Source organism: Microtus oregoni, unplaced genomic scaffold, assembly GCF_018167655.1.
Source record: "Microtus oregoni isolate MIOR12 unplaced genomic scaffold, Mior012 000023F_ref0000262, whole genome shotgun sequence".
NCBI lineage: Eukaryota > Metazoa > Chordata > Mammalia > Rodentia > Cricetidae > Microtus > Microtus oregoni.
In genome coordinates this window covers 33,069,101-33,085,379 of record NW_024543082.1, presented here as the reverse complement: position 1 = coordinate 33,085,379, position 16,279 = coordinate 33,069,101, and the positions used below count along the sequence as shown (strand labels likewise).

At 40.5% G+C, this 16,279-nt stretch overlaps 1 protein-coding gene across 3 annotated transcripts in view; it reads left to right on the top strand.

Annotated features, from left to right (window-relative positions):
* Dyrk1a (dual specificity tyrosine phosphorylation regulated kinase 1A) overlaps positions 1 to 16,279 on the top strand; it is a 117,625-nt gene that overhangs the window by 30,142 nt on the left and 71,204 nt on the right. For 2 of the 3 annotated variants that reach the window (XM_041672942.1, XM_041672943.1), the window contains exon 2: positions 11,775 to 11,859. The exons of the other annotated variant lie outside the window; for it this stretch is intronic. In XM_041672942.1, the coding sequence (XP_041528876.1) occupies positions 11,850 to 11,859 (10 nt within the window). In that variant the 5' untranslated portion in view covers positions 11,775 to 11,849. The remainder of the gene's footprint in view (positions 1 to 11,774; positions 11,860 to 16,279) is intronic. 3 annotated transcript variants of the gene reach the window in all.

Here is a 16,279-nt window from a genome sequence, read left to right as displayed (position 1 = left end):
GTAAAAAGACAATAAACAACAAACAAACCCCAAACAAGAAATGTAAGCAGCTTGAGTTTAAATTGCACAGAGGGGTTGGGGAGGTGGCTTGTGACTAAGGGTTGGCCTTGGTAGGTAGTCTGTTGTGAACTACTCTCTAGATGGATACATCTCAGAGCCTTTAGGAACACCTTTCTGCTTATGGGAGGAAGGGCAATTAGGATGATACCAGACCTTATTGTCTTATTTTACTGTTTTCTCACTGGTTTTATGTGGAGACTAGAGTGACAGTCATACTATGTGTTTAAAGTGTTGACTGGAGGACATCTCTGAACAAGAAGCAAACTGTTGTTTTGCAACTGGAGGGTCATACCTGTGAGCAGTGTCTGTGCTGCAAGACTGAACCAGGTCCCTGAAATCTGAATATTTAAATTAGTTGAGGTTAGTGGGATTTGAAGTATAGACTTGGCGACATTAACAAGTCTATGTGTTAGGATTATGACAGTATTACTTCATTTCCACAAAATTCTCACTGAGAGTAAAATTACAGGGGAGAGCTTTAAGGTATAAGATTTTGTTTCATCAGAAAACAAAAATTAAAAATTCATTTTTGACAACAAAGTGGAGAGGGCTTTTAACAGCTTCTCTTTGGAGGTGACTATGTTTGTATATATCATGCTGGTTCTTAGATAGTTCATTTTAAATATACAGATAGTACTTACATTGCTGTGGGACAATGCTCTTGTACCCTGTAAAGATTCATTACTTGTATTGGTTTAATAAAACGCTGATTGGCCAGTAGTAAGGCAGGAAGTGTAGGGGGGTGACCAGACTAAAATTGTGGGAAGAGGAAAGGCAGAGATGCAGTTGTCAGCCACATGTAGAGGAAGCAAGATGAGAGCTGCACTGAGGAAAGGTACCGAGCCACGTGGCTAAATGTGGACAAGAGTTACGGGTTAATTTAAGTTGTAAGAAAGCAGTATATAATTAACATAAGTGTGTTTCTTTGGGACTGAACGGCCGCGGGACCAGGTGGGACAGAAACTACTTTATAGTCCACCTTTTCCCTCCTTTCAGAACAGCGTTTTCATTGTTGTCATTCCAGTGCCCCAGTCTGTTCACTGAATGTCTGTGAGAGATCACCCAATGGTGGATGTCACTGTGTGCTAAGTATACAACAGTTGTTGGAGCATGCTGATAGGAAATGCTTATTCAGACCAGCCGGTAGGATAGCTGTCAACTGGATGGGGAGGGGATTTGAAGCGGTGGTGTTGAAGATTAGAATAGATACTAGGTAAGGAAGCTACAAAGTTTAGATTGGTGAAGGGACCAGTTCAGAAAGTGGTAAATACATCTGATGAGATGTGATGGCTACCAGTTATAGAAGGTTAAATCTGGATTGGAAGTCATTTGTTATTGAAGGTATGTGTAGCGGCCATATGCATGCTGAACCTGGGGAAAGTGATAAGGTAGCCCCCATCAGAGCTTTGCACAGAGAGCATCTGGGGTTGGGACTAGTGTCCAAAGCCAGATGGAAGCTCTGCTTCTTTGGGAATTAAAGTAGGAAGATCATTAGTTCAAGGTCACTAGTTTAAGTATACAGAGTGACTTGAGGGTCATCCTGGGAAACTTAGTGAGACCCCGTCTCAAGCAGAAAAAAATGAATAAAAAGAAGGCTGCGGTTATAGTCATAGCTCAGTGGTAGAGTGCCTGCCTAATGTGCAGGAGGCTGGAGGGTCAATCCTGGGTATCCGAAAAGAGAATTTTGGATATGTTTTCTGGTTTCTTGAATCAGAATCTTTGAGGTGTAGCATGAAGTTTGGTTTGAAGACCCACTTGTAGTATTGATGCACCATCAGGCCCTGGAAGTGCACAATCCTAGAGGTCATTGGTATCACCTCCAGTGAAGTAAGGACCCTGGGTCAGAGTGGTTAAAATGGGCATGGAGAAGAGATGGAAAGGCAATGGGATAACTTGCAACAATTAAAAAAATTTTGTATATATATGTGTATGTGTGCCGTGTGTGTGCATGAGATCACAAGAGGCGTTACATACTCTGGAACTGGAGTTTCAGGTCGTTGTGAGCTGCCATGTGGGTCCTGGAAACTGAACGTAGGTGCTCTGGAACAGCAGCAGATGCTCTTAATCATTGAACTATCAATCCAACCCTGACATCTTAAAATTTACGGTCTTCATTAAAATTGTTTAGAACAGATCAAAGAAGTCGTGTGAGGGATCATGGTATACCTGCCTTTAAAATAGCTGATACACATTTCCCTGATTGCTAAGGAAGTTGAGCATGATCTTAAGTGTCTTTTGGCCATTTGAACTTCTTTTGAGAATTCTCTGTTCAGCTCAGTGCCCCATTTTATAATTGGGTTGATTAGCCTTTTACGGTCTAGTTTCTTGAGTTCTTTATATATTTTGGAGATCAGACCTTTGTCAGTTGCGGGGTTGGTGAAGATCTTCTCCCAGTCAGTGGGTTGCCTTTTTGTCTTAGTGACAGTGTCCTTTGCTTTACAGAAGCTTCTCAGTCTCAGGAGGTCCCATTTATTCAGTGATGCCCTTAATGTCTGTGCTGCTGGGGTTATACGTAGGAAGTGGTTTCCTGTGCCCATGTGTTGTAGAGTACTTCCTACTTTCTCTATCAGGTTCAGTGTGTTCGGACTGATCTTGAGGTCTTTAATCCATTTGGACTTGAGTTTTGTGCATGGCGATAGATATGGATCTATTTTCATTCTTCTACAGATTGACATTCAGTTTTGCCAGCACAATTTGTTGAAGATGCTCTCTTTTTTCCATTGTATACTTTTAGCTCCTTTATCAAAAATCAGATGTTCGTAGGTTTGTGGGTTAAAGTCAGGGTCTTCTATTTGATTCCATTGGTCGACCTCTCTGTTTTTATACCAATACCAAGCTGTTTTCAATACTGTAGCTCTGTAGTAGAGTTTGAAGTCAGGGATGGTAATGCCTCCAGACTATCCTTTATTGTATAAGATTGTTTTGGCTATCCTGGGTTTTTTGTTTTTCCATATAAAGTTGATTATTGTCTTTTCCAGATCTGTGAAGAATTTCGATGGGATTTTGATGGGGATTGCATTGAAACTATATATTGCTTTTGGTAGAATTGCCATTTTTACTATGTTGATCCTCCCAATCCAAGAGCAAGGAAGATCCTTCCATTTTCTGGTGTCCTCTTCAATTTCTTTCTTCAAAGACTTAAAGTTCTTGTCAAACAGATCTTTCACTTCCTTGGTCAGAGTTACCCCAAGATATTTTATGCTATTTGTGGCTATCGTGAAAGGTGATGCTTCTCTGATTTCCCTCTCTGCTTCCTTATTTTTAGTGTATAGGAAGGCAACTGATTTTTTGGAGTTGATCTTGTATCCTGCCACATTACCAAAGGTGTTTATCAGCTGTAGGAGTTCTTTGGAAGAGTCACCAAGCAGTTTGCAGGACTGATACCATGTAAAAAGTTAAGCAGGAAACAAATTCAAGTATTCTTTTTGGTGGGAGAGTTGCAAGTGAAATGAATGGAGGGGAGAGTGCAGGGAAGTGACCACCCAGGGCTAGGAGGACACACAGGTATTCTGAACCTGCAAACACAGGCTTTAGTCACAGGTAAGGAAGGGCGGGGTGGGAGTCCCAGGAGCTATACTAAGCTGGCTCACCTGTCAGAGCACACTGTAAAGGAGTGATGACTAGGAACAGAGAGGAGCTTTAAACAGCACCACACTTAGAGGATGGCCAGTAATTCCAAGTCTGTCTTTGGACCACTGATAAGAGCGTTAGATTTGAGTAGAGGCAGGAGGAGTGTGTAATTAAGGGTCTTGGTGGAAGTGGCCCAGCTGATAATTGCCTCAGTTGTGTTCATGTAGGGTAATCGGAAGTCCCTACTACATTTGGGGCTAGGAAAAGTTGGTTCTCTGGAGAGGATTATTCTCCAGAGTACAGCTTTTCCTTCATGGATAATTGCTCTCTCTGGGGAAGGAGGTTTGGGATGTGTGCTTTTCTTGGAATCCAGGGTGACTCGGAGTTCAGGAGGGAAGTCAGGAACAGAACACAGAAAAAAGCATCCAGTAAGCTGCCTCAGTTACTCTTCCCTTTGTTCCTTGTCATCCTGAAGGAATGAGAGGTTAGGAGTCACCAGCATTTAGACTCACACTCAGAGTCATTTACATGTAGACTTGTCGAGCTAATTAGGTGACCCAGAGTAAAGGAGAGAGCCGTAAAATAAGGCAGAGATGCTGTGGTTGCTGCTGCTTTAGTCACCTTGTGGACCCAAGTGGGACGCCACTATTTTTAGCAGTAGCAGCTTCCAGAGTGTGGTTACAGTAGCACTTCTCTGTGAAAGTAAACTACACTCTCTGCAATGGTTTGTGTTATTTCTGGGCCTTGTTTTTCTCTATTTCTTAAGAACTAAAATAAATAAAAGCAATGATTTATTAAACTTAACACATAATTATATGTGTTTTTAAGTATACATGCATGTCCTTATGTAAATTAATTGTAATATTTTATATATAAAAATTATATATGTCAATTTATTGTACTTGTAGACCATCTTATTTAGAAATACCAGTGCAATCAGGGTAGAGTGGGAAGTTCATGTGTCTGTCCTAGAAACTAGGTTGGAGAAGGACCTGTAGGCTGTGATTGAACATGTTCGTTCTACATGCTTTCTGTTTGACAGGCAATGCTCTGTTTAGGAAGCATATTCACAAGTGATTACCTAGGTGTTCAGATTAGGGAGAAAAATGCAATAGATTGCATGAAACTCACTCTGAAGCTTGTTTGAATACAGAGAACCTACAGACCATCTGCCACCTCTTTTAAGTTCTTAGGACCTAGAATGTAAGAGAAAGTGTGAGCACATAATTTGTAGGTGGTATCTGTAAGTAAGCATGCCAGAGGAGAAGTTTAAAATACTTTGCTCTGTCTGTTCTGTTCATATCACTCTGCCCTTAATTCCTGTTAGAAGATGAGTAAAAGCAGGCGCCAAGTTTCAAGATTTCATAGTAATGAAAAAGTGGAAACCACCTACCCAGGGGTGTTTGCTAGACTGCTTCCAGGTCTGTTCAGTAGGAGGTGTGACTCTATTGGAAACAATGTGGATATATTCCGTTCAGTTTTTAAAATTTACTTTTTAATTTTTTGTTGTGTATATCTGCTTGTGTCTGTATTGTATATATGCCTTATATGCCAGGTGCCTGTGGAAGCCAGAAGAGGGTGTTGGAGCTCCCTAAGTGTGTGCTGGGAACCAAACTTAGGTCCTCTGCAAAAGTAGCCAGCATGTATTGTATTATTCTTTACTGCAGAGGCATTCTCTAACCGTTCAAGTAAACTCTAAATAGAAAGATATACAAATTTTACAAGAGGAGCAGAAATGGCATCACCAAACTGTGGACAGTCAATTTTTTTTTGTGAATTTTAGTTTCCTTTTTATATTTAATATCCTTTAGAAATAAAATAAAATTATTTTATATAATCATGGTAAGAAGATTTGAAGTTTTAAATTTGAAACAAAGAATAGACTCATTCTTAAGCAGTTCTACCTTCTGAATAGTGTAAGTATGCATGACAGGTTGGGCTGATGGCACGATTGGCTTCTAAGGACCACATTTCTGATGAGAATGGGCTGTAGTAGGTCAGAAGACAGGAACAATAAGTCCAAAGGGAATGAGGACCTTGGCCAAGATAGACAGTGGACAGTGAGGCAGTGAAATCTATCCCAAGAGGTTGTGGGTTGAATGTGTTGTAAGGAAAAGGTTTTGGTTTGTGGTCATGGGCTGGTGGTGACATTCATTAACCAAGGTGAAGAATACAGAAGATGACATTCTTCTCTCTCCTTAAGGCAGGTGATGGGAAATGGTAAATTGAGTTTAACATGGACCAAGAGCACTGCTTTTGAGTCTGAAACTTAATGTTTTTCCCATGCATATGTCTGATTTGGAGCATTTTAGTTTTTAGGGTCCTAGTTTTCTTATGTGTACAATGAATATGATAGTGTGACTTATGTAAATATGATAGTGTGACTTATGTAATTAATGGGGGTTAAGTGAGTGAAAAAGATGCCTTGTGCAGTGAATCCTAACAGGGAGATTAGAGTTCACTGGGCTGTTGGGAATGTGGGCCTTGAACTTGAAGAGATGTGAGCGAAGGGCCACCTGGGACTTGTAGATGTGCATATGGTTGGGCCTTCTCCTGGCATCGGCTTTATATACGGTCGTTCTGGTAACGGCAGTTAGGGGCCTCGAAAGCTTCGTGCTCTGAATCAGAATCAAGAGAACAAATGCATTAATAGACTGGAAACTCCATCTAAATCTGCAGGTGCCTCTTAGTGTGTTTGCATGGACTGAGAGAAGACGAAGGGCAGCAAGCAGAGCAGGGCATTATGGGTGGATCATGTATTTGAAGTTGTCACTTTGCACTTAGTGACCCTGTGGAAGAGGATCCCCAGAGCTTATGTATGCATTAGGTAGATGGTTTGCTTTGGAGCCTTTTCCTCTCCTCTGCTGTATTCACTGTGGAGTCTAGATATTTAGTGCCAGATTTAATTTTGGGGCCAAAATAGGTTCTAGAGGCTGAGTTAGAACTTGGTTTGATTTGTTGAAATAGCTTAGCCTTTTTCCTAGTGCTTAGGTCAGGAACCTGTTGTTCTCATGATTTTAGCAACCCCACACTTTTTGCTCGGGCACTCACCATTCCTCATTCCAGGGTGCTGTTGGAATAGAACAATCCAAGACCCGTGCTTACAGTATTTGTGGATTGTCTGATTGTTTAGTGTCACTAATTGGCTTCTTACCCCTACCCCTTTTTTCTCATTTGGTGGATTTTTCTTAAGGTGATAGAAGGATTATGTGGCAGTCTGTTATATGTTTGAATTAAAATTTTATTACTAGTTTCGGAACAGTTGATACTCCATTTTCCGAGGTAAAATTTTTTAACTTGCTAATTTATTACTTCAGGACTTTTTTCTTTTGTGTTTGCGATACAACAGGGTCTAAAATCACACTTTGACAGATTCTTGTATCTTTGCAATTTTCTCAGTTGTTTCATGACTTAATGGGAAGCATCTTGAGGTGTGGAGAACTTTGGTACAGGACTGGAGTTTATAAATAGTGGGGCCTTTGACCTGTTAGTCTCCTTGACCCTTACTTTCCACATCTGTAAAGTGGAAGTGAGACTGCTTCCTTGTTGGGTATGTTAGCATGCACTAACGTGTGAGCTGCGTGGTAGGTGTGTGCTGTATGTCGGCAGATATGCTTTTCCTCGTAGTTTCATTAATAATGTTGGCATGGTAGTGCCTATTACAGTCTTTTGGGTTTTCCTTTAAAAAAAAAGGAGCTGTGATTGTTTTCTGGAGTTTTGATAAATGTTCTTGTTTTTCTGGATTTCACTTGCAGTCCCCTGCTAGTGTAATTGCTTTTTTTGTAACACCACTTGATCATCTTATTGGGAATTAGAGCTATGGATTGTTTCCTCTTCTGTGCTAAGTATCAAGACAATGGCATTTCTTTGTTTTCCTTCTAATTTACCTAGTGTAAGTCTGGAAAATGCACTTCTAAAACTACATGGCAAAGACTTTATTTTCTTCTGCCACTTTAATCATATAAGTGAGCACGGAGGTGTGGGGATGACTATCAGTCACAGTGTGCAATTTTTAGAGAATCATAGCTTTAATTAGTGATAAAATTGTAGATCTTTTCTTTTTTCTATTTCTTTGTTTTCCATGTTTGAGTATTTCATCTGCATGTATATATGTGTACTATATGCTGCTTGGAGCCTTTCAAAGTTAGCAGAGGTTGTCAGAGCCCCTGTAGCTGTCTGTGAGCCTACACTTGAGTGCTGGGGACTGAACCCAGATCCTCTGCAAGAACAAGTGTACTTAATTGCTGAGCCATCTCTCACCCCAATTTTAAGATGCTTTATACTTAATGGGCTTTGCTTATTTTCAGTTGGTACCTTTGAAACCACCTAAATTATCCTTTTAAATTCCATGGTGCATCATATTTTTTGTATAGATTAAAATTTTTTGTGAAGCATTTGTAAAGATAGATTGCCTAGGTGCAGTTAGAGAGCAGCAGAGAACTGCGTTTGCACTAAGCCTAATAACAATGGTACCTAATTAGGTTTTGAAATTCCTTATATGATGATGTTTTAAAAATCTGCTTTTTTTTGGGGGGGGGGTGACCAGGAGGTTCCAGCTGGTCTGGAACTCAGAGAGATCTACCTGCCTGTACCTCCTGAGTGCTAGGCTCAGGGTGTGCATCATGGTGGTGCTTCTGTCTTTTGTAGCAGCTTCCCACTGCTTAGTGAGTTGGAGTTAGAGACACTTGTTAGGTTGGTGTCATTACAAATCCTTGTGGTGTTAAGTGTAGTAATAGGAGCGGCGGGGCTGCGTCCCCAGCACCCCAGCCGCCTACATGGCTAGCTTATGCTCCGAAATAATTACACGGAAACGTTATTCTTTTAAACACTGCTTGGCCCATTTCTATCTAGCCTCTTCTAGGCTAACTCTCGCACCTGGACTACAGTTAAGGAAGGCTTTGTACCTGAAGTTGGGTACCCTGGGCTCTGTGTTGATCTGTCCTTGCCAGAGCCTGACTGCTGTGCATGCTGGCTGCCCCGTGTCCTTTGTAAACCCTGCAGATGGGCTGTGACTGCGGACACCCATGTGCTCCATGGCCTGTGGCTTTCTGAAGACAAGCTATAGGTTAGGTTTATTCAGAGTTCTCAGACAAATAAAGAGTTCTCAGAACCACTTACAGTGAGTTCTTGAATTGTTCATAGCTGTTGGCAAAATGTGAACTGAAATACACTAAAAGATTTTGAGAACCAGGACAAATTCCTTCTGTATGGGTTGTGCATGGTTTTTCTCATTGTCTACTGTTGTTCTCCACAGTTCTGAGAATACTTTTATTTATGAGGGAAAAGGGACACATTTGACTGTATATATTTTTTAGAAATAAAAAAATGACTGTTTTAAGGCTCTTTAGAAAGAAAATCATATCCGAAGTGAGACTACAAAAATGCCGACTGATGTTGGGATTATCTGCAGTGGATGTCTTAGGGTGCAGATTCTTTTCCTCTGTTTCCAGTAGGTAGGTGATAAACCAAGAGCAAGCTGTGTGACTTCTAGGTAAACGTCAGCTTTTGCTAACGGCTGCTTTTCAAATGAGTGGTGGCTAATGCACGGTGTTTCTAAAAGATGTCAGAATTTGTTTTTGCCTTTAGATAGTGAAATTAGTAGTGAATAAATAGGACTTTAGTTTTTATCAGCTTTTAATAAAAAGAGTACTGGAGGCTGGAGATGACTCAGCGGCAGGAAAGAGCACTAGCGGTTCTTACAGAGGACCTAGTTTCAGTCTCAGCACCCATACAGTAACTCACAACCTGTATCCTCCTCTGGCCTCCAAGGCCCCAGGCATGTATGGACAGGTATGTATATATATATATATATATATATATATATATATATATATATATATATATGCAGGCAAAGCACTCAGATAACCGTTAACAAAATGAAGAGACCAAAGGAATGCTGAGCCCTTGTTTGGCCCGGTCTTATAAGGCCTTCTCTGGGATTCGTGTCATCTGTTCATGCTGAAGCTATTCAGTTTGTGAGGAAGACCGTAAATGTTACAGGTGAACATTGTAAAGAGCTAACGTACAGCTGTAAACACAGTTCAGAGCTAGAGAATGAATTGGCACTTTCTCTGTTGTTTTTGTAGTCCATGCCACAGAAGTTTAAAGACCTACCATGTCTGAGGGGAGAGAATTTGACTATGAAGTAAAAGTATTTAATCCCACTGATTCAGTTATTTTTAGAAGCAAATACATTGTGATGATTACTTTTGTTGTTCATTTACTCACCTAACCATTCACCTAGCCACATACCTAGTCATACACCTAGCCATGCACCTAACCATCAACAAGCTAGCCATGCACCTAGCCAAGCACCTAGCCATGGACCTAGCCATACACCTATCCGTGTACCTAGCCGTACACCTTGCTGTGAATCTAACATTGTCTTGAGAAGCGGTGCTCCTTGGCTTGGGTGTATCTTGGTAGCAGCAGTGTCTCACCTAGAAAGGCTGTCCTTTATCAGGAGATCAGGAATATATAGGCAGTGATTTCAGAAGAACAGGCAGTTTCCAGTTTAAAACTAATTCACAAATTCAGTCCCTATTCTGAGTTGATCACTCACCAGTGGAGTGTTTCCTTTTGCTGCTGTTTGGAGGACAGAGTTGGACTTTCAACCTAAAAGTTCAAAAGTAGGAGAAATAAGTGAAAAACAAAATATTTATCAACAATAAATGGAGATTTTAAGTAAGCTATATATGTATATCCTACTAGCCTAAAAATATCCTTCAGACTTAGTTTTCTTATTACTTTATTACATTATTTGGATTTCTACCAATAAATTCATTTGGGCTAGTTAGCTTTACTTGTTGGGAATTGAGTTATTGATGTAAGTTGTTTCAGTCTAGATGTTTTTTTTCTTTTAGCTTACCTTACATAATGGGCTACACTCAGACAGTAAAACCTTTGGATGGTGATTTCAGAACATAGAGTAAGTTTGAAAAAGGCTTGTGAAAGGGCTTGACTGGGGACATCAATGTGTAAAGTATAGGTGTCGGGAATCAAAAGACAGCTTGCTTAGATGATTTAGATTAGATAGGGTCTGTCTTTTCTTTCTCACAATCTATAGTGCTGATGACTAACAGCATCTTTGTGTTTGTTGGGTTGTTTCTTTGCATTTACTTTCTTTAAAAAACTTTGTGGTTAAGAGGACTGGCTGCTCTTCTAGAGGGCCTGAGTTCAATACCCAGCACCCATATGAGAGCTCACAACTGTCTGTAACTTAAGTTCCGAGGAATCCAATACCCTGTCAGACATGCAAGCAGACCAAATACCAATGCAATAAAATAATAAATAAATCATTTTTTAAAATTTACATTTAAAAGCTTTTAAAAAAGGTTAGCACACAAGCCTGTCTTAGGAATCAATAGGCTTTGCTTATTAGTTAGTTCAGCCACCTTGAGAGCTAGGCCAGCAGGAGCAGCTCCTTTGGAGTCAATGGATCTCACAGTGTCACTTGTGAGTTATTCTTCAGCCTGGTGGTCTTTGCTTCTCTCCTGCTCCTGTGTGGTCCCCATCGATAGTCATGAGAGATTGCACTCACTTTCCCGCTGGTCGTCATGTATGTAATTGTCTCAACAGTCATGAATTTAAGAAAACCATAAGTAGGAGGGCGGGGCTCTTAGAAAGTTAAAGTGGACCGCTTGGAGAGCAGGGGGAGTGTTGATGAGCAGGATAACTGCATTTGAAAAATGTCTCTGAATTTAATCTACAAATAATGTTGGTAGATTGACATGTTGACATTTGTAGCTTTTATTACCTCTGCCTTGATAGTAAGTCACTGTGGAAAGTAAATTAAAAGTTGTATTGGTGTGTGCATACTGTACAAGATCATAAAATGGTTTATTTCCTTTAGATTCATTATACAAAACTGCATATTACTTATGCTTACTTGATGCTTAGAAATGCCTGGAATGGTTATTGGTCATTTAAAACTTTTTTCATGATAATTGATTGTTATATTTTTATATGCTTGATTTTGATAAATGAATAGAAATTATTCAAATAACTGTAAATGTTAGTAAATTGACTAATTTGGAATAATTTTATCTATGTTTTGGAGATGGTAGTTATATTAGATACTCTTCAATTAGGGGTAATTGTCTTACATCATCATTTCTTATCGTAATCTGTTTTTCTTCACACAGTGTTATAGTTTTGCCGCTGGACTCTTCCCTCCCTTCCCCCACCCCATCAGGATGCTATGAGACTTGAAGAAGACGATGCATACAGGTGACTCATATTTCGCAGTACAGTAGCGCTATGGCTGTGAGACAGTGGGGGCTGTTAGTGTGCTTTCTGGGTGGGCCTCTGGCAATGCTAAGGTTCGTGACTCTGGGACTTGGTGTCACAGTTTTAATAGTGATGCTAACAAAAGAGTAATTCTTAGCACTTGGACTTTTAAAAGCTGGTTCATACTTTTAAAGTTAAAATATTTCTGTTTTAAAAACTAATAACATTTACTTTTATGGTTAAATATGTCTCCCTGTATTTCTATGGGAGCATAGTAAATCTTCCCTGAGAATGGATGTTAAGATGATTTCAGTAAGGCTGACAGGTAAAGGTAAGAGCTGTTAGCGGAACACTTGCATGTGTGGTCCTTAAGCAGATATGGTCTGGTAGTTAGTGTTTCTTGTTCCTTCTCCCTATATTGTTTTTTGTAGTTCCCCTTCTCTTTCATCCTTATGTTATTTGAATGTATAGATGAAAACCTGAGAAGTTGTTTGGAAGTGTGTGTTTACTTCCTTCATAGTTAATTGAAGGATCTTACTGGTATTGTAAAAACAGAGACTCTTCCTTCTGAGTGGCTGTGTTCAGACTGAAAAAGACAGTATAGCCAGTGGATCAGATGTGCTGCAGGCGCTCACCTGTGTGCTTATAGATTAGCTAGATGGGACACATTTTGTTAAAAAAAGTTACCTTTATTGGTAGATTTGAGGTTTTATTTGATTGTATTGTAAGCTTAATGTTTGAAAATGATTTCAACTTGGAAAAAGATAAATCTTGAGTGGTATCTGGTATCTGATGATGATAATTGCTATAGCTGTTGGTGATTTTCATTTTTTGTGACCCCAATTCTCTAAAATAATTTTTCTTTTGCTTTAAAATGAGATTTTAGATGTGTCATTTTCTATGACAAAACGTGTTTGACTATAACCCTAGTAAATTAAATGGTATGGGAAAGTAAGTTAACCATGTATGTTACATGAGGGACCTACCATTTCTGGAATTATGATGGTAGCTGCTTGAGTCAGTGACTAGTCATTCCTCTGTGGTACTTCTCACACAAGCATGCACACAGACTTCCTAGGTGAGTTTGCCAGTGTTGTGGGGACGCATTCTGCTTCAGTGGCTGGTTGTTAAAATCGCTGTGGTGCTGATGCTGGGCATCATCATGAAGAACCATTTAGATTTTCTGTACTCGGCCTTTAATGCTCCAACAGTTGAGCAGCGCTGGCTCTTCCTAGGTTGCTCTAGGCTGCAGGGTATTCAGGCAGCATCTGGACTATGCCAAGCAGATGCTGTCTGCATTGTTGTAGAGGTCAGTAGGAGAACAGAGTAGCTTTTAGTTGTTTCGTAGTACCTGTGACTTGCTGATGGGAGGTTTCCAGTTGTTCATAATCAGAGGTGTACGACGTGCTCCCAAGTAGCTGTTTCTCTTAAAGCTTTTTGGTCTCAGTAGTATTACTAGCTGGAGAGCAAATGTTGTTCTTAAGAGGTACCTAATTAACTTAGTAAGTGTTGCAAAACAAGAGAATTCTGTAGATTTACATTTGGCTTTTTTGAAACGTAACCAATATTTATCGCCTTACAAAAGAAAAATATAACCCAAGAAAGCTCTTTTTAACATGTGTACATTGTTGGCATATTTCTCATTCAGAATTTGAAAGTTGATTATTTTTTTAATCATAAAATCAACAACTTCCCTGATCGGTTAATACAATACTTTCCTCTTAATATTGCAGCGTGTGTACTTATACTTTAGCTGACATAATACATACAAGCTTATAAGGAGTTTTTCAATGAAAATTATTTCTGCAATGTGTACACGTATTTGAAAGTGAATGTTCTGCTCTCTTACACATTGCTCATGGTACTAGCCTTGGTATGTTCTTAAATTCTTACTTTCCCATTCCATTGTATCGATGGAAGTGTAGGCTGAGGAATGCTAGACAAGCCATTGAAATAGGCATTGACTGGTTCACCTTTCTGGATGTAATCAAAATGGAATAGATTTTCATGATAACTATGCAAGATGATAGCGATGTTCATTTCCTTGATTTTTTTTTTTTTTTGCGTTTGGTAACTTTACTATTGTACACATACATTAAGTGTCACGTGGATTACCGTAGGTGTGTACACTTGGTATTTCCTAGTTATACCCCAGTAAAGCTAGGAAGGAAGGACGAAAAAGACAAGGGAAGATAGTTGTTTATTGAACAGTGAGCCAAAATCACATTGATGTGTCTTCAGCACAGGCATGTACTGCACAGGCTTGTACTTACTGGCTGCCGATCTGTGCTTGTTAAAACCCTAGGCTCCCTTTGTCACGTTAGTGGAGCTGGAGCGCAGTAGTAGGGAAGTGCAGAGTTGCTTTACACTTTTAAAGGATGTTGCAAACATTTATTTGGTTAACATTTGTTTCATAATAAGTACTGGGTGTTGTGCCTTCAAGGATTCTGAGTATTTATCTCGGGTCATGTTTTCTTTAGAGCGAGGGGTGATGTGTAAGGACCTGTGCCATGGAATGGATGTATATCATAACATTTGAGTACTCGCCTGTGGAATTTAAGGCACATAGAGCAAAGATAGCATCTTCTCAATCTAACCGTGTTCACAGCAGTGGTGTCAGCTGACATTTCAGTGCCCTTGTTATAAAAATCTCTTCGAGGTTAGTGAGGTATCTTGGTTGGTAGGTCTGGCGGTGGGCATGACATACAGCAAGTGAGTGTTCAGAACTCGTCACCACGTTGTTTACCTAGGTGTGCGCCTCAGTGTGAAGGGCAGTCTTGTGGGCGTCTGCTCTCTGCTTCCTCCATATGTGGGTCCTGGGGATTGAATTCGGGGCAGCAGCTTCCTCACCTTGACTGCCACCTCCAGACTCCAGTGTTTGCCTCCTTGTTGTCTCCTCCATAACCCTTTTCCCATTTAAACATCATAATGGTGGAGGTACGAGCCCAGCCAGTTGCTTGTCGTCTTGGTTTACAAGTAACCGAGTTCAGTTTATTTTGGATATGGGATTATTCCTAAGATTAGGTTTGGGGGGAAAAGCAGATTCTTCTCAGAATCATTATACATATTAACTTAAAGCCTGCAGGAGGGAACCTGGGAGGCCAGCATTTCTTCAGTACTCATTAAAAGATCCCCTTTAGAGTTTGATTTATCATTGTTTTTTTGTTTTAATGGTTTTAACAGAGTAGCTTTTTTTAAATATATAAAGCACATAATAATGACACACTAGTCACTTAAAGAATTGAGTGGTGGTGGATGATGGCTTATTTGGCAAAATGTTTGCTGTGCAAATGTGAGACCTGAGTTTGGATCCCCAACACCATGTACAAAGATGGCCTGGTAGCCTGCATCCCATTTCTAGCTAGCTCAGCGGAGGTGGAGCCAGGACAGTTTCTGGAGCTCATTTTCTACCCAGCCTAGATTAATCAAAGAAAGGAGACGCCTGGTGTTGGCTTCTAGCCTCTGTGGTTGAATATACATGTGACCCCCTGGCATCATATACCCCCTCCCTGCGAGACAGGGTCTCATGTAGATCAGATTGGCCTCAAACTCTTGCTATCCTGAGCCTCCTCGGTGCTGCATGACGTCTGGCTGAGCACGCCATAGGGAACCAGCCAGTAAAGCAGTGCGTGTGGACTCTGCATCAGCTCCTGCCTTGAGTTCCTACTCGGACTTCCCTCAGCGATTGAGTGACCTGAGAGGTGTTAGGAGGTGGACCCTTTCCTCCCACAGCCGTAGAAACACTACCTAAGACAGTAAGGAAATGGCACATTCCTCCCCCGCCCCATACCAGTTTACGTTGAGAGCACACTGAATAGACATTCATGATGATGAGCTTGAGTAGAAGCATTTGATGTTCCTACTGCTGTCACTTTCTACTTGGGGCAGGTCCAGATGGTCAGACGTAGACCTATTGGTCTTGAGGATAGATTACTTTTGGCATGTGTTGCTTTGAGCCTTTCCATCATGCGAATGTTTCCTGTTTAAGTTAGATATTGCTTATTTCTAGCAGCCCCCACCTCATTCCCACCCACGAGTCAAGGTTGTTTTGTTATATATCCCTGACCATCCTGGAACGTTGTACCAGTGTTGACCTAATACTCAGAACCCCCTACTCTGCCTCTGCCTTTGGAATTTTGGAGTTATAGGTGTGTGTCACCATGCTTAGATTCATTTTATATCTGTTCTTAGATTTATTTTATATCTGAGTGTTTTACCTGCACATATGTTGTGTATTATGTGTATGCTTGGCCATACAGGACAGAAGAGGGCGTTGGATCCTCTGGGACTGGAGTTACAGGTGGTTGTGAGCCACCATCTGGGTGCTGGGATCAAATCCAGGTTCTCTGCAAGAGCAACAAGTGCTCTTAACCACTGAGCCAACTCTCTAGCCCCCAGCTTTTTTTTTTTAAATTAATAT